We start from the raw sequence: 23,847 nt of genomic DNA on the forward strand, positions 1-23,847 counted from the left end.
GAATTACAGAGCCCTTGCTGTGTGCCGGGCCCATGGTAGGCACTGGGAGAGCAAGCAGGCACGAGCCAGGCCCTTCCCAGAGAGCAGTCGAATCAGGAAGGCTTGTGGTTGTAGTGAGCATGTGTCAGTTGGGCACAAGTCAGTTTGACAGCCATTATTCCACCTGCCCCGTAAGTGGGGTTTTGTTATTTCTTTATGGAGGTGAAGAAATGGAAGCTTTGTGAATGTAAGCCCCGGCTCCGGAATGCGTGGGCCCAGTGGCCATGCCAGGATTCGAGCGCCGGGGAGCTTCTGCCACCTTAGACTAGGACTTTTAAATTATTCCTCAGGAATGAATCTAAAGCAAAGTTTTAGTTCAGGACCTCTTTTAAGAATGGATTTTTGTTTTCTTTCTTTACATTAACATTCAGTAAAACATGATTTAAGTATCCCAGTATATGGAGAAAAGTTCTTCAATTTAGGAACCATTACGTCCTTCATGCTTCACAGACTGTGGTTCTAATTTTACCTGAAATGGCCCTTGGCTTGTCAACGTCCCCTCCTCCAAGTTTACGTGGACTGTCCCCAGTGTCACAGTGAGGAAGCCCTCGAAGATGGAGTCAGTGTGGCTTCTCCTGGCCTTCGTGGTGAATGCTGGTCCTCAGGAGAAAGCCGTCCATCCCAATGTGTCCACACAGGGCTCCTGAGCTCGGTGCCTTGATTGAAAGTATTTCTGTCACCATCCTGGACTGTAGCAACCAAAACATTTCAGAAGAGAATGAATGTTTTTGCAGGTAGAGTAAGTTGTGGATCCTAGGGGTGCTTAAACACTTCATCATCGGCTAAGTACAGTGTTTACATGGCACAGGTTCAGTCTTCCAGGAGCGGCTCTGCCAGGCTCCCTCGGGTGTGCATTCCCACAGTCAGCTCAGCCAGCCAGGGAGCAAGCACCGGAAACTGGGCCAGCAGGGGAATGTCTGTTGGGCTTGGCTGGCAGGACTCAGCAGAGAAACAGTAGACTCTATAGATCTAGTAAAGGCCCAGACCGATCTACTGGGTGTCTTACCGGAATTGCCACTTTTGGAAGGTGAGCTGCCACTCAGAGTGCCTGCTCTGCGTGAGGGGCCCTGCTGGGGCTTTGTGTGGTTGCTTCATTGCTGCCTCGTGACACTGGGTCTTTCGAGGCAGGTTTTAGCATCCTCGTACCACAGGGAAGGGAACTGAGAGGCTCAGAGGAGTTAAGTAATTTGCCAAAGGTCACCCAGCTAGAAAATGGTCAGACTGGCATTTGACCATATGTTTGTCCTACTCCAAAGTCTACGCTTCCCCACATCCAGCTACCCCACCTTCCTGCGCATTAAATGGAATAGTATACTTGCAGGTCCTTTGTCAGGTAGTTCCAAGACAAATATTATTCCTTCACCTTCTTGAACCTAAGCAAACCATAATATTAGGAAGTATACCTTTCTGTCTCTCAGGTGAGTCTATCAGGTGCACACACTGCATAGACCCAGCCTACCTCAGCCGCTTGGCGTTGGCAGGAACGGAGGTGACAGTGCGAGAGAAGCAGCTGAGGTTCCCCTTCTCTCATCTTTCCCGCTGGAGCAAATAGAGCTACGATCAGCCTCGACTCCAAGGATCTCACAGACTAGGGTCCTGTGCGCACCATCGTTTCACAATTAGGTTTTCCTCCCATTGAGTAGCGCTCCTGCATCTCATTCATATTTAATATGAAAATGGCTGCAGGATAAAAGATGATTATCTAGCTTATTTCAGCCTCGATGTTCTAATCTCAGTAGGAGGACTCACTAGACAGTTGCCCAACTTGTGATATTTCACACAAGCAGGTTGGGAGAGAGGAGGTGAATGGGTTCAAAGGGACAAAATTTAATGGACTAGTACATCAGTAACTTCTGTTTTCTCGTTAATTTTTCCCTTTGGAAACACACACACACACACACACACACACACACACACTATCATCATCTTAAGCCCTTTCTTTTTTTATAATGTTCTTAGACTCTGCAGAGCATTCCCACGTATCCTCTCCTGGCTCCTGAGCCATCAGTGCCCCCCACACCTGAGACCCAGCCCCCGTGAGGAATGTAGGGTGCCCTCACAGGCCTTGGAAGCCTGGGTCATGGGACTATCTCTGCTGGGACAGATTCTCAGGACCTCACTCTGGTGCCCACAGGGGCCTCTTGTCACTTGAATAAAAGTCAGTCCCTTCCTTTAGAGCAGTGGTTCTCAACCTTCTGGCCCTTTAAATACAGTTCCTCATGTTGTGACCCAACCATAAAATTATTTTTGTTGCTACTTCATAACTGTAATGTTGCTACTGTTATGAATCGTAATGTAAATATCTGATATGCAGGTTGCTCTTAGGCAACCCCTGTGAAATGGTCGTTTGACCGCCAAAGGGGTCGCGACCCACAGGTTGAGAACCGCTGCTTTAGAGGCTAAAGTCCAAGCCAGGGTTCTGACCCCAAACCCTACCAGAATCACCAGGGAGTCCCAGGCCCTACTCCAAACCCTCGGAACCATGGTTTCCAGAGTGGGGCCCAGAACCCATATGTTTTCTAAAGCCCCCAAGTGGCTCAGGTGCAGCTGGCTAGAGGCCTGGATAGACACGAGGGAACCTGTGGTCCTGGGCTTCTTCAAATCCATGGATGCTTCACCTCTCAGTAATTATATCAGCAGCATCCGAGCCGCCTGGCACCAACCTCTCTGCCGCTGTAAAGGCCACCCCTCCTCTGAGCCCCTGTTCACCCTGTCATAGAACTTCCTTTCTAGCTGTCCTCAGACTGAGAGGGCCCAGCTTTGGCACCCAGGAGCAGGCCTCTGCTCCACCTGCAGCCTGTGGATCATTTCCTGGGACCTTGTTCATTTCTTTCTTAGTTTCCCATGTGTCTTCACAGTGAGACAACAAGGATGTCCTAGTGTGTGAGAGGAGAGTGAGCCACATTTGGGCTTGGAGTAGGGTGATCTTTTCTATCGGATTTCCAAGGCCTTACTGCTTTGGGGTAATTCACCTCATCTCATTTAGTTTATGCAAGACTCGATTGGTTTTTGCTATGTTATAAATGAGGAATCTGTGGCCCAGGTTCCTGAGTTAGTTCACACAGTCACACAGTCAGCTTGTGGCCAGGCCACACTGGGCCTCAGGAGTTTAGCAGATGGCCCTCTGGGACTGCCTATGCCAGGTTCCCATCCTGAGCCCAGGTTCAACACCGAGAGCTGCTGTTTTTATATATGCAGGGTGTGGCAAAAGTAGGTTTACAGTTTTCATATGGAAAATAATAATAAAAGTATACACTCTGTGTTTCATATATTCACAACTATAAACCTCCTTTTGCCCACCCTGTATTGTTTGAACCACTTGCCCCTGATATAGTAACTTGCTTGCCTGTTGCAAAGCCCAGATCACCTTTTGGCTTGTTTTACAGACTCTTCCCCTAAGAGCACTTGAAACAGTTTTTATGGCTGCCATCCCTCAGGTTGGAAAATTAATAAATAAGTTAAATTAGATAACATGGTTCATTCTACCCCACCCTGAGACCCACCTTCCCGAATGTCACTGCCATTGTGCCCCCACTACCCCCAGGCCTGTGCCACCAGTCCAGGCAGCTTTGGCACCTGCTGACCATTCCGTCGGTCACCAACATGCCCTTTTCCGAGCTGGCCTCTCAGCATCAGTCCCTCCTTGTGCCAGCTTCATGCCCTTTCCAACCTCTGTGCCCTTCTGCGGTATCCACTCGAATGGAGCCCCTCTTCCTTCTGATGAGATCCACCAGCCCTGTCCCACTGTGCCCTTCTCTCCCTCCTTGGGGTTCACCTCCGCGTGCTTCTTTCACTGCTCTAGGTGCTAACCCCTGGCGCTGCCAGAAGACTTGTCTTAGGCCCCTGACCTTGATCTGCCCAGTGTGATCCAGGGTGGTGCTCCCCTAACTCTGTGGTAAAGGAGAGTTTTGTTTTTATTTTTTAATTTCTAATCGATATTATACAAATCAAAGAAACAGGAAAGAATCATTTTTTTGCACATAAAACTTTACATTCTTAAATGGTAAAGGGCTTAGTTTCCCAGGAGGGTGATGTGTAACCTTATTTCCCTGGGTGACTCGCTGTCCCCAAAGGCGAAAACCCCGTAACAGGCACATCATGCATAGAGTGGCATGGCTGTCCCTGCCAACTGGGGCTGCAGCTGCCATTTTGTTTGTTTGTTTGTTTTTCTTCTTTTTTTAATCCTCACCTGAGGATATTTTTCCATTGATTTTTTTTTTAGAGAGAGCAGGAAAGACATGGAAACATTGATGTGAGAGAAACACATCGATTGGTTGTCTCCTGCACGAGCCCTGACCAGGGCATGGGCAGGGAGGAGCCTGCAACTGAGGTATGTGCCCTTGACCGGAATCAAACCTGGGACCCTTCGGTCCACAGGCCAATGCTCTATCCACTGCGCCAAAGAGGCTAGGGCGCAGCTGCTGTTTTCTACCTCAGTATAGGCAAGATCAAGGTGTGAAGTGAGCCCTGGCTTGGTATCTCAGTTGGTTAGAGCACCGTCTCAATATGCCCAGGTTGCAGGTTCAATCCCCAGGGCATGCAGCAGATGACAGCGAGGGTGATGGCATTCATTCCACACTGCAGTGTGAGCTGCCCTGAGTCTCTGCTGTCACATGCAGGTTTATCCTCCCCATTCCTGTTGCCATGCCCCCAAGTATATCCACCCTGCAGAAAGCTTCCAGAATCATTCAGGAGCCATCATTACTTTCAAAAGTTTGAAAACGCACTACTTTGGTCCTTAGGAAGTGGAATTACAGATTTAATTTTTTTCTCTCTCTCTCTCTCTCTCTTTAATATCTTTTCCCTGTTTTACATATTTTTCACAATGAACAAATTGGGGAAGGGGGTAAGTTTTTTAAAAAAAATCAATCATCATACCCTAGCCCAGTGGTCAGCAAACTCATTAGTCAACAGAGCCAAATATCAACAGTACAACGATTGAAATTTCTTTTGAGAGCCAAATTTTTTAAACTTAAACTATATAGGTAGGTACATTGTTATTAACTTAATTAGGGTACTCCTAAGGCTTAGGAAGAGCCACACTCAAGGGGCCAAAGAGCCGCATGTGGCTCACGAGCCGCAGTTTGCCGACCACAGCCCTAGCCAGTTTGGCTTAGTGGATAGAATGTCGGCCTGCAGACTGAAGGGTCCTAAGTTCAGTTCCAGTCAAGGGCACATACCTTAGTTGCAGGCTCCTCCCTGGCCCGGGCCCTGGTTGGTGCTCATGCAGGAGGCAACCGGTCGATGTGTTTCTCTCATATCAATATTTCTCTCTGTCTTTCCTTCACTCTTCTACTCTCTCTAAAAAAATCAATGGAAAAATATCCTCAGGTGAGGATTTTTAAAAAAATCAATCATCATAAGAATTTTTAAGCAAAGAAATCCCAAATGTGCATCTTCCACATCTCTTAACTCTTATTAAAATGCTGAGTCTGAAAATCAATTTGTCAAACAACATAGCATCTAGACAGCTCTGTAAGGAACCAAAAGACATTGAGTCCCTTCTGGTGGGAGAACACCTGAATGCTTTGGAGCATTCCAGAGCCTTCCCATTTGTCATTCCCCTGGCTGAAGCACTCCTCCCCAGCCACCAGCAAGGCGCTTGCTGTCGCCTCCTTTAGATCTTAGCAGATATCACCATCTCATGAGGCTTTTACTGACCATCTTATTAAAAACCCCAACTTCCTCTCTGAAGTCTGACCCCATGACCTCTTGTTTCAGCTTTTCTCCGGCATTTTATGCTGCTAATAAATGCATTTAGTGTACTCACCCACCCACCCCACTGACTAGAAGCCCCGTGAAGAAAGGGACATCCACCCTTTTGTCCACTGCTGTGTGCCTGATACTCATAAATGCTTGTTGAGTGGACAGACCCGATGGATGGCAGCTCACCGTGAGGATGGAAGGGTGGTGTAGGGAAGGCAGTCAGTAGATCCTTCCAAGCAGAGGCAAGAAGTAATGTCTTACCATGCGCTCACCGTCCACATCCTCCCATCTGCCTGTTTTTGCCGCAGTTGCCAGCACAGCTAACCCCAGCACCTGCCTGAGCTGGTGCAGTTTTGTCATTTCCTTTCTCCTTCCCAGGAGCAGGCCATAGAGGTGCTGACCCGCTCCAGCCTCGAAGTTGAGTTGGCTGCCAAAGAGCGGGAAATCGCCCAGCTGGTGGAGGACGTGCAGAGACTGCAGGCTAGCCTCACCAAGCTTCGGGAGAACTCCGCCAGCCAGATCTCCCAGCTCGAGCAGCAGCTGAGTGCCAAGAACAGCACGCTCAAAGTAAGGACACTGTGGGGGCAGGCTGGCAAGGGAGGGCTGGACGTGCACTTGCGTACCCTTTGCTTTCCTCCGCACACGGCCCTGGAGGGAGCCTGGGATTGGCCTGCAATGATGGTTCTGGCTCCCCACCGACACCCTGAGAGCTCTTCAATGGTCGCTTCTGCCCAGCATCTGGGATGCCCAATGGGTGTAGTGACCATGGCAGGAGGCCTTATCTCAGAAGCTGCCTTCCTGGCCCTGCCTTGATTGCACAGGTATTCTCATTTTAGTCGTCTGCAAAGGTAATGGTTAAAATTCGATCTCTTTTAAAAGCAAAAGTGACTGCTTGGATATTTCTTAGTCTGAGCTCCAACCATCAACAAGTTTTTCCCTCCAGTCAGAACAGAATGACATGGCATGAGGCTCCCTGGAGGACCTCAGTCAGAAGCATGGGTGTCTAAATTCCATCAGAATTCTTTTTTGGAAGGCATCACATCTGGAATTGTCAACAAATATGGCAACCTTGAACCTCTGTGAAGCAGCTAGAAGCAGAGTCCTGGCACCCAAGGCAGGGAGGTGGGCTTTGAACCTCTCTGCCAGCTCCAGCCTGGGCAGCACCTTCCACACTTGGTAGAAACCCCATCCTCAGTGCCCGCCCACCCACGGCACTGCTTTTCTACCTGAGAGCTGTGGCTGGCAGTGTTGGACCTGGAGGCTCTATGTGCTTCTTGGGTGGGTGAGAGGGGCTGTCAAGTTCGCAGACTGTCTGCATAGACATGCCATTAGTCAGCTCTGCTGGGCTGCCCAGGCACACTGAAATGTGAGCTCTGCCTGTGCCCAGATGAAATGAAAGCAAGAGGTACTCGAGCCCCCTGGACCTTACTCTCAAGCTGCAAGATCATTTTTTGTCCCTCAGGCCTGGGACACACACAGCTGCCTAAAATGTGTTACTTCAACACAGCTCACACAGTTGGCCTCTTTCCTCCCAGGCAGAATCACAGCAGCCCAGACAAAAGCTAGGTCCTCGTGAGGTTTCTCATAACTTTGTGTCCCAAATTCAGAACCTGGAATCTTTTTCATTATATTGAAATATATATACTTTACTTAAGCTATTTCCTATCATTTGAAGTTACTTAGTGTAATTTGAAGATAGTCCTGGGACCCTAGATTCCTAGCATGTCGGAGTCAGAGAGCCTCAGAGTATCTTACCAGCACAGGCTTGGCCCCTGCTCCCAGGCCAGACGTTCCCTTTCTCCACTCTGCTGTCCCTCCACAAGGCCCACTTGGGCCTCCTCCTGCCTCCCCCCGCACCCCCCGCCCTTAGCATCCATTTGTGGGATGCGTGATTGAATGAATGAATGAATGAATGCCAAGTATAATCATTGTATGCTAAATAAGGTGTATCAAGCTTAATTGTAAAAATGTCAGAACAACTTTTTCTTATATAGAGTAATTCTAGAATGTCGTAGGGCCATCTTGATTTTCTTTTGTCATTGAAAGTTTTATTCTTGACACATGACCATGTTTCTGACCCAGAGCTAAGTACCAATAAGTCTGTCCTCATGGCAACTCGCTGGCACTGGCAGAACCCACAGCCCTCCCTCGCTAGCTTCTCCTTTGCCTCTTTGGGATAGGTTTCATCCACAGCCCAAGAAACTGCCAGGTTGGGCTCCTTGGGGGAGATAGTCCTGTGACTGGGAAGATGTGTGAGACCTAGTCACATTTGTCATCAACCATGGCATTTATTTCTTCATTGTGTCTTTTTCTCTCATCAGCCTGCTCAGTGAGTACTAGTGCTCATTTTTTATTTCTAGATTAAATCTAATTTTCTCATGTTACAGCTATTTCTGACCCTAGCATTGGCATTATTATTAGATAATTTGCCTTTCTCTCCTCTGTTACCATTAAAGGGTTTGACTCAAATGCATTCTGCATTGGACTACATAAGAGGAAGGCTGTAGAGCTTGCATTTTTTATTCTAGAGCAATTTCCTCTAAACCAGTTAAGGTTTTAATGTTTGCCTTCACAAAAAATGAAACACAGTTTTCACAAATTAATGTTCTTTATCCATATCTTGGGGGAAATCTTTAATACTGTGCAGTTAATGAAACAATTCGGCAATACTTCTTCCAAAATTATTGCTCCCTTATCTTCATCTGATCTAATAATCAAAACATATCCTCTAGTAACAAGACCTCTCTGGTTTTAATTATCTTAACCCCTTCTCGCCAGGAGTGAAGACCTCCCCAATATCGAACCTGCACACAAAAGGCATTAGCCTTCCCCAAAGGAGTAAGGTTAATTGAATGAGATACCTTCCCAGGGCTCTTTCCCCCCCTAATGTGTATAATTTATAGTCTCAAATCTAAACTAGGCAGCGGTACAATTATTAGGAAACTATTTTATGAATGAGGCCTGTCATATTGACAGCCCGATGCTTTTGCAACAGGGGTCTGTGACCCAGCGGTGGTGGCTGCACAGAAGCAGCAGTGAGCCGTCCCTGAACTTCCCGGGGCTCTCCTCTCCTCCTCCCTCCCCACCTCTTTCCTCCCCTTCCCCCCAGCCCTTTCCTTCTTGGACCATGTTGTCCAGCTTTGGGGACACTGTGTGGGGCTCAAATTTGGATCAGTTTGAGGATGCTGCAGCTTCCAGCCACCTCAGCATCTTGGAGTTGTGGGTGCTTTGCCATGAACATTAACAATGGCCTTTGAAGCAAATGCTAATGGCAGCCACTGGTGGAATGTGGGCAGTTGGTGTCACAAGGGCAGGCGGCATAAGGGCAGAATCTTGAGACTTGAGGTGATTGGGAGTCTTTCGTCTCTCTGCCGGCACACTCTGGTGCTGTCTGTAATGGGATGGCTCTGGGGGCTAATTGGTCACCTGCCTTAGCACCTTGAAGCTCCCAATCTCTGTGATTGAGATTCTTCTCTTCACTTAGACAATTGATTTGTGATGTTTTGGGGCTAAATTGACAGTTGGATGTTTACCAGTCTTTCTCTCCCCATGTTTCGCTTTTTCAAGCCAATTTCACCATAAACGCATCACTCTCCGTATACAGTCAAATAGACATGGGAATAGACTCAGAAGCGGGAGTTTCCTCCTGCTTCACCTACCAGTGCTCAAGCACAGTGCTACTTGTAACGTACAATTCTGTATTCGTAATTGATGAAATAACCCACTGCTGTTACAGGGCTGCTATTTTTCATAACTCTATTCTGTTGTCTTCTGTTGGGATACTTGAAAACAGAGGCAGTATAGCCCTGGCCAGTGTGCTCCGTGGTTAAAGCATCAGCTTGCATGCACACCAGAGGGTCGAGGGTTCAATTCAGGTCAAGGGCACATACCTAGGTTGCATGTTCATTCCCCACCCCCAGGGCATATGCGGGAGGCAATGGTTAATGTGTCTCTCTCACATCAATGTTTCTATCTCTCTCTCCCCTTCCCTTCTCCCTTCCACTCTCTGTAGAGGATCGATGGAAAAAATACTCTCCTTGGTTGAAGATAAAAATAAAATAAATTTTTTAAAAATAGAGGCAGTATGATTAGGCAGTCACCTACATTATGTTCACTATAGCACAGAAAACAATGCTTCCAAAAGCTTCCATTTAAAATTATATTTATGAGAAAAGATAGCTAAAAGGATGCCAGTCTCCCATAGGGAGAAATTACATCTTTGGGCAGGTGTATTACAGTGACCTGCAGGACTGTCTCCAAGCTGCGCATGCATCCCCAACCCTCTGGGCCCCTCACCCCACCTCCTGACGTGCTGGTGGTCCTCTTGAGCCGCTGTAGAGCTTGCTGTGTCCCTCAGGAGGTTGGGACGGGAACAAAAGACTGATTACTGCGTCTCTACAGTCATTCCATGCCTTTAATTCTGAACACTGCCTCTTTGGTTACATAAGTTTCCTCACCAGGCAGTGTGATGACTCTGCATAAAGGCTGCCCTCTATCATGTTTTAACAAGCATCTTAGCAACATCGCAGTGTATAAAGCTCTAATATCCACATCCCATTTGACACTCACTAGGTGAGCGGTCATGATGATCACTGCTTTGTGGACGAAGTCACTGAAGTTAGGAGAGGCCAGGCCCTGTAGTTTCTAGCCTGGCGCTGTATATGGGAGACCCATGCATGTGCCTCCACTGCACCCACCCACCACCATAGGGGAGACTTACCCTGGACGGCACGAGCATCTGCATCCTGAAAGCAGAGGAGCCTAGGACCGAGCCTCCCAGAGCCTTGCCCTGGTTGGGTCTTGAAGGCACTGTGAGCAGATTGGAGGAAGGACAGTGAGCTTTCCCTGGGGAGGAGGAAGGGCGAAGATGGTACCACTCAGGGAGCAGTGGTGAGGCCTAGGAGGAGCAATCTCCAGAAACCAAAGGAGCTGTGCTAGGATTGATATAGGAGCTGGAGGTTTCAAGCAGTGTCCTGTAAATCGCTGTGAACCAGTGGGTGTTACTGGAGGTGCTTCAGGGAGCTAATTGTGGGAATCTACAATGAATCCTCTTAGGAAGATGCATGTGCTCTAGTCACTTGTGAGTAAACCCTGGTGTTTCACTTGCATAGTCCCCAGCTTGCAGCACCCTTAGCTGACCATGACTTGCAATGTCCAGGTGGCCTATATTGGGCCAGGACCCTCCTGCTGTGTGATGACACCATTCTGCCCTGTGCCTGGGTCACACCTAGATCACAGCTCGAGGAAGTTGGAGGTGACCTGTAACAGGGTTACCATAGAAGGGCCTTTATCCAGAGCTACCCTTCTCCTGCCTGCAGCAAGCGCTCCAACATAGCCATCACTCTCCCCGCCAAGCCCCTATCTGGCCTGTGGTCTCCTCCTCTTTTTGTCTTGAATTCTCAGCATCCATGTGTGCACAGCGCCCACCCAGCCATCCCTGGGCTTCTCCCCCTTACCCAGCATCAGTAGATGCTACCTCTCACCGAGGAACAGTGGGGACTGAAGGAGGTCCCCATTTAGGTGAAAAGGAGGCATACACTGCCTAGTCCTAGACCCCAGAAAATCTGTATCAACCCCAGGAGCTATGCCTCAGACCCCTGCCCTGGACCAGGGAGCCCAGTCACACTTGCTCAGCTCCGACTGGTGGCCCCTCAGCCCAGGGCTCCAGCTGAGTACCAGGCGTCACACACCGACACCTGAACTGTCAGTCTCCAGACAGCACTGCCAAGAACCTAGCTCTGATCATCCTGGAGGAGGAAGGTGGAGCTGTCTGCAAACTGCAACATAGTCACCTCTCTGGCCCACAGTCTGTTTATTACAAAGAGGTGTTGCTGCCTTGACCCCTCGCTGTGCGGCCTGGAAGATGAGGCCTTTCCCAGGGTCTTTGTATTTGTGTCCCGTGCCACAGAGGCCCCTTAAGTTGGCAGCCCCAGAGCAGGGAAAGCCCTGTGGTATAACTTGACTAAGGTATTGTTTATAAGTGTAGTTGCCTAACTTGCTACACACCAAAATACTTTGCACTTTAAATTAAATTTTCTTATATTTGAGTCTTAGCCAGGAATTTAAGAACTTCATATAGTGCCCTCTCCCCTACAGGAACCCCGTGCCATTGTCTTCCCCCTTCCTTTCCCCCACAGGCCTACATCTCCTAAACTCGAAGGGACCCCACAAGATTTGCAACCAGGGGAGCAATGAGCAGCAGCAGCTCATCCCAGGCTAACCCTCTTTCTTCTCAGTGAACCAAAGCAACCCAGCCTAGGTTCTCCTGTTACTTCCTCTATGTCAGCGGTTCTCAACCTGTGGGTGGCGACCCCTTTGGGGATCAAAAGACCCTTTCACAGAGGTCGCCTAAGACCATCGGAAAACACATATATAATTACATACTGTTTTTGTGATTAATCACTATGCTTTAATTATGTTCAATTTGTAACAATGAAATTGGGGGTCACCACAACATGAGGAACTGTATTAAAGGGTCGTGGCATTAGGAAGGTTGAGAACCACTGTTCTATGTCTTTCTTCATTTCACTCTCCCAAGTGTGTGCACTGCAGCCAGTACATTCTTGCTTGCTTGCTTGCTAAGCCCATCACCCATGGTCACAACTCAGCCTGGGCTAGCAACCTGTTTCTGACATGTGGCCATTTCTCACCTGTCTGTATAAAGCCCATGTGTGTTGCTTAGATAAGTACCTTTTCAGGAAGATAATCTGGCTTCCAAATCCTGCATTCATGGAACTGGATATGGGGCTGCCTTTCCTGCCATCAGCACTTAAGAGCCAGAATCGGTCCAGGCACCTCTGTTCCTTCCCCATGGATCTGCCACAGAACAATGGGGACATTGAGAGATGACATTGGGAAGTGGAGAATGTCATAAACAGAGCCCCTGGATTCAGAACCATAGAGCCTCTTCAGAAACAATTTAGTCACATCCAAGGGTAAAGTAATAATAACTAGGGAAACAATAATAACGGCCATTGCTGAGTGCTTTACCATGTGCCAAGCACTGCACTAAGCACTTAATACGCATTATTTCATTGAAGCCTCGCAGAAGCATGGTACTGTGTGCATCACAGCCCCCATTTATGAACAAATTGAAGCCTAGAGAAGTTAAGTGTCTTGTGAAGGTCTCCCTGCATCTTAGAGCTGCCGTCCGGCCTGTGAGGCTCAGCACAGCCTTGCAGCAGGCACTGCCTGGCCTCAGCACACCAGCCTTTCACTTCCTCTCAGAGTTGCTGCAGGCGGGCAGGGCAGCCTCTGCTCTGACGAGGTCTGATTGTAGAACTCAGTGATTCTTTTTCTTTCTTTGGGCAGATAGATGCCTCTGCAGGGTGTTGCAACAATTAAGTAAGATAGCAAGATGCAGAACCAAGCATAGAACTGGGCCTACCCAGTGAACATTAGCGATTCTGAGAGAGGGATCTTTGTCCGGTGAGAACGGCAGGTTAAGCACCTGTTGCCCTTTCCAGATTGAGGCTTGGAAGTAGGCTTTCTAGGTACTCAGCAAGGAGTTTCTGGTCACAGAACTGAGCTAAGGACGTTTGGTCTTTCTTCCTTGATGGCATTTACGGTGTCAGAGGCCAGTGGTCAGCCCCGCCTGTGCTTCCTGGCACTCTGTGGAGACTTCTGTGGGGACAAGCTGAAGTGCTCACAGGTCAGGACAAGCTTGGTCAGACCTCCATCCATTTGCCCAACGAGCAGAGACATCGTCAGAGCTTCAGAGGCGTGGTCTTGGGTTCTTAATTGAGCTGGTGGCAGAAATTTCAGTGGAAGCTGTTTAGTCCTCAGTGAATGTTTATACCCAACCAAATGACAGACTCCAGTCCTAGAGCCTTCTGATCGGGGCCGACCTCAGGTCTGCAAAAAAGACCTGCAACTGTGCTCTCAGGAAAGTGGACTGGGACTTGGCGATGGTAATGGTCCCACATCCGAGGCCCACCGTGCCAACATTTGCACCATGTCCTTGCCTTTGTGCCCCTTAGCTAAACCCTTTAAGGTCATTGCTGATATCCCATTCTATAGACCAGAAGTTTATTGACATGTCCAAGGTCACCCAGGTTGCAAGAGACAGAACTGATTCCAGGTTCACTGACATGCTGGGTTCTAAAGTGCTCCATGTTGTCCCCTCTCGCTGTTTTTCTTCCTTTCTCCTGATCTCTGAACATGACCAAGTTTTATGTGTTTCGTATCCAGCGTCAGTGAATTCCTCAGTCTGAAAGGTATTTCTGTATCCCAGCAGCACTGGATAATCTTTTGTTTGGGAGGGTTGGCACATTAGTGCTTCCTGCTATTCCACCATAAAGAGAAGAATGAAGTAATCATTTTTTCATGAGCACCTTCTGAGATTCTTTTGTCAGAAAATGAGGGCATGCTACCCCCTGCTTGATTATGGCTGAGAAACCATTATAAACATAACATTGGCAAGAGGTCTTATAAAGGAACTAGGGCAGCACAATTTTACGCAATGGAAAATACACCAAACTGCCAGTAAATGCAGTAGAAAAATGGACTAAATGACTTTTGTTTATAGAACACCTGAAATCTTGAAACAGCGAGCAGGGTGGGATTCGGGTAAATGTCCAAGCTTATGGCCACATGAGCATCTCCTCCCTCAACTCTAACATGTTCCCAGATGTTTTTAAACTGAGATTGTAGTTGTGGCTAGTCAAGCCAAAGGTGAATGGAAGCCCTGGAGATGGAGAGGTGCTTTGATTCAGGCCCAGGAATTTGTTCACCCCAGGTTTGGAAACACGCTAAGTCGTTAGAACCCTTCCCTGCAACCTGGGTCTTTGTGTTTTTATTAAGCTGCTTATTTCCCCTACAGAGCTCCCTAATGGGGAGAAAAAAAAGCAAACTAGTCCAAAACACCTTCATAGAGGGAAGCGCAGCTGCTAACCTCCCTATGCCAAAGGCCTGCCTGGCAAGAAAGCCTGTCGAGCTCTGTGCTGAAACCACCAGTGAATGCCCAGTGAGCACACAGACTCTAATGGAGCCTATTAGAGCATCGTCCTGCCTGGGAAATATGCTGTCACTCCCCTGCACCCCTGGACAGAACCCCTCACCTTTCCTCTGAAGGGCCATTGAGGGATCTGCTGTGGCCCTGCTGGCCAGGGCACCCTTGGAGGGCCCTCCCCACAGGGTTCAGAACTGTCAGGGAAACACTGACCACCCAGCTGAACAGGCCTCTGCTCCTAAGAGCCCCTGCAAGTGCTTTTCATGATGCCTATCTGATGACAGCCTCAACAACAAAGGGACTATATCTTTGGTTTGCAGGGTCCCACCAAGGGTGTTAACAACTGACTATATGCATCAGCTAGCCAAACATGGTTTGTGAAAAGCCACTTGCTGTTTTTACAATACTAGCAGAGCGTCTCTTAATTCTGTTTGTCATTTCATGGTGTTCGTACAAAATGGCCTTTTCCTTATTGTTTTCCAAATTTTATGTTACAGCCTTATATTAACATGTGTGTGTGTATGTGTGAATGCCTGTACTACATTCACACATACATGCTCACACCAGACCACAGAGTAAAGAACAAAAGACGACACCACACGTTATCAACTTTCATTTGTACATTTTTGTGTTCCCTCTCAGGGACTGCTGGATGTTTTACAGGGAATGTAATCAGTGAAATCTGTTTAGTCCATTTGGCTGCCAGAGCAGAATAAATACCATAGACTGGGGAACTTATCTATACTAATAAAAGGGTAATATGCTAATTAGACCAGGTCAACCGGACATCTTTCAGATGTCCAACTTCCTTTTGGAAAGTTAGGGGGCAGCCAGGCCAGCAGGGGGACAGTTAGGGGGCAACCAGGCCGGCACGGGGGGCAGTTAAGGGACGATCAGGCAGGCAGGCAGGCGAGTGATTAGGAGCCAGCAGTCCCGGATTGCAAGAGGGATGTCTGACTGCCAGTTTAGGCCCAATCCCGCAGGGGTCCCAGATTGGAGAGGGTGCAGGCCAGGCTGAGGGACCCCCCGCCCCCCCCCCCCCCCGCACGAATTTCGTGCACCGGGCCTCTAGTAAACAATAAACACTTATTTCTCTCAGTCCTGGAGGCTGGGAAATCCAAGATCAAGGCACTGGCAAATTTGGTGTCTGGTGAGAGCTTCCTCCCTGACTGCCTTCTTCTCTCTGTCTGCACAGGGCAGAATAGAATAGGCAAGGGAGCTCTCTGGGCCGCTTTTATAAGGCCACTAATCCCGTTCATGAGGGCTCCACCCTCATGACCTAATCACCATCTCCAGATCCATCACAGTGGGAGTTAGGATCTCAACATATGCATTGCCAGGAAGAGGGGAGGGTGGCAGAAGGACACAAACACTCGGTTTATAGCAGAGTCCATTGACCTATTTCAGACATGGTGACTAATAAAATTCCTCTGTTTTCAGCAACTGGAAGAAAAACTCAAAGGACAGGCTGACTATGAAGAGGTGAAGAAAGAACTCAAGTAAGTGTGGAGATGCCTGCTCAGCCACTCATGAGCCAGAGCTCACTGGGGACATTTGCTAAAAAACACCATGGCAATGAGCGGGCAGCCTCAGATCATTGGTCGTGGCATCGGCAGACGCCGCACCCCAGGGCCATGTTCTGGGCCGCCCTGGGAGTTTGCCCTGAGGCCTGTGCCTGAATTATTGGGCTTTTTATAAAACTGCATTTTAAGTATACCAGTATGCACAGAATTGGGAGTTATTACCATTCTAGACATTATAAAATATGAGCTTGTTTTTCAGTTATAAATCACCAAAGCAGAAGCAGAACAAGGAAACTTTTCCGCCTGAAAGAGTACACCTGGCCTCCCACCTCCCTGGCTGCCTAGACTCCAGGACTTTTGTCTCCCAACCTCCAGTTCCCCACCCGAGAGGCAGCATCTGAGAGTGTGTTGTCCCTTCTGTGCTAGTGCTACATTCTCAAGTTCAGACATTCCCTCCTCAGGGCCCACCACCCAGCTTGGCCCTCCTGCCTCAGACTCCTTCCCTGGGGCCTACTCTTGGCCCTCCTGCAGCTCCCAAGCTCTAGGCCCTAACCTGTCCCCCAGTTCTACTACCCTCCAAGCTCACAACCTCCTCCCCTAGCCTGCAGCTCATGGGCAGCCCCTCAGAGAGCACACAGCCCACCCTATCCTGCCTGGACTTCCCCCGCCTCCATGGCCAGGTCATCAAGTCCTGGTAGGAAGTCACTGTGGTGTGTGAGCCGGTCCCTGCAGGCTGTGTTCTCTCCACTGCTGCTTTGGCTCTGTGCTGCCCAGGGACCCTTTTGTCCCCACCTGAGCCCTCAGCAGACACCCTGGGCTCTGCTCTGCAGAGGAGACAGACATCCCGCATCTTCCCCCTTTGCCTTGAAATCACTCCTGTCCTGGCTTCTCCCATCTCCCCATGCTGACCCCTCAACCTGGACCCTGGCTCCCTTCCTTCTTACTCCTTCCTGCTATTCTATCAGCTCCTTTCTCTTGTTGGCTTTTTCAGTTTCTCCATTTAAAATGAGTATATACAACTTGCCATGCTGTTCTTTGTGTTCTTAATCCCATTCCTCGGGTCTGCTAGGAACCTTCTTGCCGCCTCGTCCAGGAGCTGTCCTCAGCCATGACCCCAGCCTCCCTGGTGAGGTGCCTCCAGGTTCTCTGCTCAGTCCTGTGCAGCCTCACTCCCTCTGCCACACAGCCTCTGCCAGGACCTTCTTGGCTGACCCCTAATCTCGACAGCTCTAGCTTCTTCAAGCCCTATACTCTCCCCCACCCCGTTTCCAACTCAGGGATGTGTATTTTTTACCAGGTTGGCCTTCTGTACCTGCCTTCCTATCCAGTCTTCCCTTCCTTTCCCTCTTCTTCCCTCCTCAAAAGAAAGAAAATGGGTGCCACCTCCTAGTGTTGAATCAGAGGAACTGATGTGAAGGCCTTCACCCAAGACCCCTTCGTCCCCAGGCTGAGATCAGTCCCACACCCCCACTCCGACCACCTCCGCTCCCAGGAACCAAGGCTCCTTGACTCCAGCCTGTAGCTCATCCCTGGTCTGTCCCTCCTGTCTGCCCACCTGCCTCACTGGCCCTCACTCCTCCCAGAGCACCCTCCACCTTCCTGCCAGCCCTCTTGTTGCATCTGCACACCACAGCCCCCACCACCACATCAGCATCCGACAGCTACCCCACTCGGTGGCTTTTCTGATAAAATGTGTCCTTGGCCTCCCACTTCCTAGTGATTTCACTGCTTTTTCAGAAACATGCTCACGTTTTCTTCCCATCTATGCCAGGGTTTCCACACCCTGCAGTGGCCTGTAAAGCATCCTGTTCCTTCAAGGCCCGTCTCAGACTCTTAACTCCTCCACGGACAGACCTTGTCCCCAGCCTAATGAGGTCTCTCCTGCCAAGGGCCTCACAGGTTTTCTCTTTCCCGTGCTCTTTGGATTTTGTCTTCCCTGAAAGAGCCTATAATGTTCATGAGGATGAGGAGAGGAGTGGTTCCGATTCTCCAGTGACGGGCACATAAGTCATCGGTAAATATCTGGTAACTCCATGAAGAGACACCAGTGTTTCAGTATGAACTTGGAGACTCCGTCTTCTCTTGTGTGGTCCTGAGGAAGCTCTCAGGCAAGCACATAGTTGTGAGCAAACTAATGGCCGCCAAGAAAGAGCACGTTCCAGGCATCTGTCTGGTGGGCGAGGCCAAGTCCTTTAGCGTTTCCTACAGCACGGCCTGCCCACATCAGCTCCTGGCATGCTGTTCTGTTAGTTTACATGACAAGTGCCACTGCGAAGGTACAACCAGAGGGAAACTAAGAGCAGTCGGCTGCTGCTGAACCTCGTGGTGGCTTGGCAGAAAGTGGTCTCCCGGGACCCTTGGCATTTTTACACACTACTCTCCTGGTGACACTTCCATGGAGCTTAAAGAGGGCAGAGGCTGACGTCATGGCTTTGAGAATGCTGGCAGAACTCAGGTGGCCTGTGCCTGCGATGCGCAGCCCGCCCTCATTACCGCCTTCCCTCCTTGTGTGTGAGGGGAGCACCCACATGGACTCCCTTGCCCTTTCCTTCCCAATAGACTCTCAGAAAGAAAGCGATGTCCATGCTAAAGAAACACTGGAAACAGCAGTTCTGGGCACCTGACCTCACTCAGCTCTCGGGCTTGTTGAAGCAAGCTAGAGGCTGGTGTGATTTCAATGATAAGAAGAACAAAGGAAAAATAAACCTGCCCTCCCACATCTTTGCAATGATGCTCCTTCCCCAGCCCAGGGCTGCAGAGAAGGTCTGTGCCAGCTTTTGAGCCATCCAGGTGTGGGGCCATGCTCTTTGCCCATTTCCCTGTGCCCAGGTGCCAGCTACCACTTGAGCGTGTGGGGTGACAGCCCTACGGTGCTGATTTCTCTCTCTCTGGCTTCCTTGTACCAGCGTTTTCATTCCCACTAAGCTTTACAAATACATTCCACTTGCATCAATGTTATGCCTGTGTTCAACTTTAAAATTATACTCTGAACAGACCTGGTGTGATTCCATATGGAATGATTTACATGCCGGGCAAGAAACTTTTGCTGGCCAACTGCTAGTTGAGTAGTTATTCTAGAGACCATTATCAGATTATAATGCTGCCAGAGAAGTTGTTAAAGTTGTCAGATCCTCTGGTCCTGGAGAGCAGGAAACCGTGATGTTGATGCTCATTAGTATGGCTGTGAACAAAGGTCAGAGTAGGAAATAACCACTCTGTCTTGCTCTTTGCAGTATTCTGAAGTCCATGGAGTTTGCACCGCCTGAGGGAGCTGGGACACAGGTACATGGTCTCACTTTGCATTTAGTGTGTATGAGTGTCCGCATGGCCATGTCACTGTTTGTCTCTAGGCAAGCTTCACTATCTCGATATTTCTGTGAGACCTCTCGCCTTTAGCTGGCCAATCATGCCTCAAGAACACTTAACCAAGTTAAAGCAATTTGTCTTTATTTAAAAAGAAAAGTTAGTGTTTTCCAAACTGGTAACTCAATTTCGGTGAAATTGCGATTTAAGTTGGTACAAAGAACTTGAATAAAAACAATTTCAGATTGTGTTAAAGATCAGCCCAGAAAGGTTGGCTTGGGAGCTTTTATTATCTACAGAGGCAAGGTGACAATAGCACTTGGTAATCTGGTAGCCAATTAAAATTTAAGTAATCTCATGGAATCCTGCTCCTGATGCCCATAAAACAGCTGACTCTTTGTGGCTGGCACCTTTACAATGATTTTCTGACAGGTGTATGGCTCTGCAGCCAGTCCTATTGCCAGATGAGACACAGGTTTATACTTGAATTTGGGGACAAAATAGAGAATAGTTGTCTAGAAGAAGAAAAATTATTACAACTGGAATGAATTCTTTTGGAAAGGAACTTGAATGTTTTCCATGCGTGTGTCAATCACCATCGGGAGAAGTCAGATTTCCATAACATGTTGGGTGGGAAGCCATGGAGTAGTGTGGTCGCAGGGTCTGAGGCCTGAGGAGTGGAGGGTGGCCGCCCGCAGTGAGCCCCACTCTGCCCTGTCTAGGACGCATCCAAGCCCCTGGAGGTGTTGCTGCTGGAGAAGAACCGCTCGCTGCAGTCCGAGAACGCCTCTCTGCGCATCTCCAACAGCGACCTGAGCGGTAGGTTGACAGGCTCTCACGAGCCCTGCTCGGTCCCTTCCAGGGTCGAGGAAGAGGAAGGTGAACCGTGAGTCTGGGCCGATGCATGATGGGAACATCACTGGTTGATGAGAACCTTGACTAATAAGTGTTTGGTCTCCTCGTCCTCCTCACTGCTCCTCTCCTCCCCTCCCCCGCCTGCTTAAAGACGGTCAAGGCGAGATATGTGGCCGCAGAGTATCTGTGGAGGTCAGTTAGGGCCAGAGTTGCAGATCTCAGGAGGGACACTCGGAGGATGTTGGCTTTCTCACCTTTGCCTAGTTGTGTGGCCTCTCGCTCATGGTGTTCCGGGGGCTGTGGACAAGGTTAGCCCTGCTCTTCCAGGCTCAGTGGAGCTTTTCTTCCTTCGTCAGGTTTTTCTTGGGAACACGTCCCCCATCCTTAGCCTTTCTTTGCTCATCCCAAAATAGTGGCGTCACTGACTGCTTCTGGTTTTGGCAGCTGGTAAACCATTTAAAAGTGTCTCGGGCTCCGATGATATTTCATTCTTAAAATGTGCGTGCCTTCGATCGAGCGGACTCGGTGCAGTGCATTCGCCTCCGAGCACGTGGTGTGAGAGAATCTGTTGGTCCCAGAATGTCAGTGTTTGCTGCTCCTCAGGTGGGGCTCTCCTGGCAATAGCTCGAATGCCAGAGGCCCGCGACTTGTCAACTCTACTGTGTGTGGTACCGGCTCCTTGTCACTTTAGGAGTTTGAATCTATGTCAAGGGGACTCTCCAGGCTGCAACGTACAAGAAAGGTGCAAACATGAAATGCATGTTGCTTGTTTCTGGGGGGCCTTGTTTGGCTGATTTAAAAATTCAATTGAAAACAAACCAACACTGCTCATTGGCCCTTGTAAAATATGCACTTTTTTTCCCTTATGTGGGGCAAACTTTGCATCTTGGTCTTGGTTTTTTTTCCCTTTTGAATCCCCCATAATGCATTATGTTTGCCCTTCCTTGTAGGGTCAGCCAGGAGAAAAGGGAAAGACCAGCCTGAGAGTCGGCGTCCTGGACCTTTGCCGGCGCCCCCTCCTCAGTTGCCCCGCAACACGGGGGAGCAGGCTTCCAATACTAATGGTACACACCAGTTCTCACCAGCGGGGTTAACGCAAGACTTTTTCAGCTCATCCCTGGCAAGCCCCAGCCTACCCCTGGCTTCTACGGGAAAATTTGCACTAAACTCTCTCCTCCAACGACAGCTAATGCAGTCCTTCTACTCCAAGGCCATGCAGGAAGCAGGAAGCACAAGCATGATTTTTTCAACAGGTCCATACAGCACAAACTCCATATCTTCCCAAAGTCCATTACAACAAAGCCCAGATGTAAATGGCATGGCCCCGTCTCCCAGCCAGTCAGAAAGTGCTGGGAGCGTCTCCGAGGGCGAGGAGATAGACACTGCAGAAATCGCCCGGCAGGTGAAAGAGCAGTTGATCAAGCACAATATTGGACAGCGCATTTTTGGACATTATGTCTTGGGACTGTCTCAAGGGTCCGTGAGCGAGATTCTGGCCCGGCCCAAACCATGGAATAAACTGACTGTTCGCGGGAAGGAGCCTTTTCACAAGATGAAGCAGTTCCTCTCGGATGAGCAGAACATCTTGGCTCTTCGCAGCATCCAAGGCAGACAAAGAGGTGAGAGACTTTCATGGGTTGGCACCAGCGTGTGAGCCTGTCACAGAGTGCTGTGTGTGTGTCTGTGTGTGATGAAACATTTGTGCATCACCTCAGGTAAAATTCTCTTCAGCTCTACTATTTCCAGAGTTCAAGGGTCAACTGGCAAAGAGTAAAAGTTGTTAGATTTGGGAGATCCAGCCTCTGAAACATGCTCATCACCTCACATGTAGTAAACTCAGTATTTCGGTACTGTGTATTGAATCGGTAGAATTACATTACATACAATATCTCAGCGTGTTTAGTGTCCAGGGATCGATTGGCCTTGGGTGCTGGCCTCACATGAGGAGGAGTTCTTGAGGTACCAACCAGCCCTAGAGCAGCAGCAGCAGCAGCGGGGTCCATCCTCACACAGAACTGCTTCCGTCGAGAGAGTGTGTCCTCTCTTCCCAACACACAGAAGGGAGTGTGTCTTGTGGCCAACTCGCTCCCAGTGCCTATGTTCTATTTAGTGATTTATTTAGCATTATAAGCAAAATATGCCTGCCTTGAGTTAAATACATGAAAGTTTCATTAAAACATCTTTCCTACCCCACCCTCCATAAAAAGATAAAAAGTCACTCTGGTCCATAATTGAAAGAATTCCTTCCCTCTCTAACAGCAGGGGATCATTCTGCTAAAGCAACAATGATAGCGAGAGGTAATCTTAGACACGTTTGAAAAAACTTGAAATTTAGGCTCAAAACAAATCAAAGGGAGACATTCAAACAGCATCAGTTTACATAAAGCACATCGAGGTTTTTATGGTGATGTTAACTGTCTTTGGATGATTAATGTGAGCTTTGTCCCGGGGGCTGGTGGGCGATTCGCTTGGCGGCAGTGCTCCCTCTGTTTGCCCTGGTGGCATTGGTGCCGCAGGTCCATCTGATCTCCTTTTGCAGCAGAGCCATGGCCTCTGAGGCCGATCAGCCAGGGAAGGGCCTCTCAGAAGTTTCTGGTAGCTCCCAAGTTGCACAGGAAGCCCCGAGCCCTCTCGGTAGTTACAGGTGGCTCAGATTTCATGTCACGCAGCCCATATCGTCAACACCACCATCCCCCTGATTGTTTTGTTCTTACCACACTTGTTTTTCAACAGAGAATCCAGGCCAGAGCCTGAACAGACTATTTCAGGAAGTACCGAAACGAAGAAATGGGTCTGAAGGTATGTTGCAGGCAGGTGTTTTTCTTTGCAGTTAGTAACCTAGGAAGCAGCATGTCCTTAGCTGTGTATTTGGGTTAACACTGTGCAGTGTGATTCTGGCCTGGAACCTGATGGAAAAACAGATAGTAAGTATAAAACAAAGCACGGGTTCAAGTACACAAGGCCCCTTCCTTCTGAGCTGCTTGCACTCTACCGAGTGCAGAAGAGGTGGGCTCCACCACTAAGATTTAGTCCCCAAATAAGAATCCCAAACCCCGTTAGATTCAAATTATACCTTTTCCATTTTCTCAGAAGCAGGTGAAAGAATAACAGTTGTTGCTCTGAGAAAAATCAGGTGACTAAGTCAAATGAGATATTGCTGCTTCCTTGTACTATCTTTTAATTCTGAAATACGTTGAAGGTGCTACAGAGTGGACAAATTCCAATCATAATCAGTTTTCATGTGGGCCCTGCTAGCCAACCCCAACCACACTCCTTAGAGTGGCATCTCTAATGGGGCTTGGTCCCAGTGGTAGGCTGGGTTTTAAATGGTTTGGTGTGGCAGTTTATGTTTAGTAAGGTAGTGAAAAATTAAAACGTGGATGGCTTCCAGAAAGAACTGGGGCCAGCCCCCGGGCCGTAGTAGCTTCAATACATCTGTATTGCAGCTACTCTGCAAAGCATCACCGTGTA

The 23,847-nt window shown here is 48.9% G+C and overlaps 1 protein-coding gene across 11 annotated transcripts in view; it reads left to right on the forward strand.

Moving 5' to 3' along the window:
• Nucleotides 1-23,847, forward strand: part of CUX1 (cut like homeobox 1) — a 375,359-nt gene that overhangs the window by 279,788 nt on the left and 71,724 nt on the right. For 3 of the 11 annotated variants that reach the window (XM_070412727.1, XM_070412728.1, XM_070412737.1), the window contains exons 11-16: nt 6,124-6,312; nt 16,136-16,194; nt 19,452-19,500; nt 20,244-20,340; nt 21,327-21,995; nt 23,110-23,175. In XM_070412727.1, the coding sequence (XP_070268828.1) occupies nt 6,124-6,312; nt 16,136-16,194; nt 19,452-19,500; nt 20,244-20,340; nt 21,327-21,995; nt 23,110-23,175 (1,129 nt within the window). The remainder of the gene's footprint in view (nt 1-6,123; nt 6,313-16,135; nt 16,195-19,451; nt 19,501-20,243; nt 20,341-21,326; nt 21,996-23,109; nt 23,176-23,847) is intronic. The other 8 variants (XM_070412732.1, XM_070412734.1, XM_070412738.1 and 5 more) reach the window with 5 other exon arrangements.

This window comes from Myotis yumanensis, unplaced genomic scaffold, assembly GCF_028538775.1.
Source record: "Myotis yumanensis isolate MYYU_CA2020_CCGP unplaced genomic scaffold, mMyoYum1.0.hap1 SCAF_4, whole genome shotgun sequence".
Classification (NCBI taxonomy): domain Eukaryota; kingdom Metazoa; phylum Chordata; class Mammalia; order Chiroptera; family Vespertilionidae; genus Myotis; species Myotis yumanensis.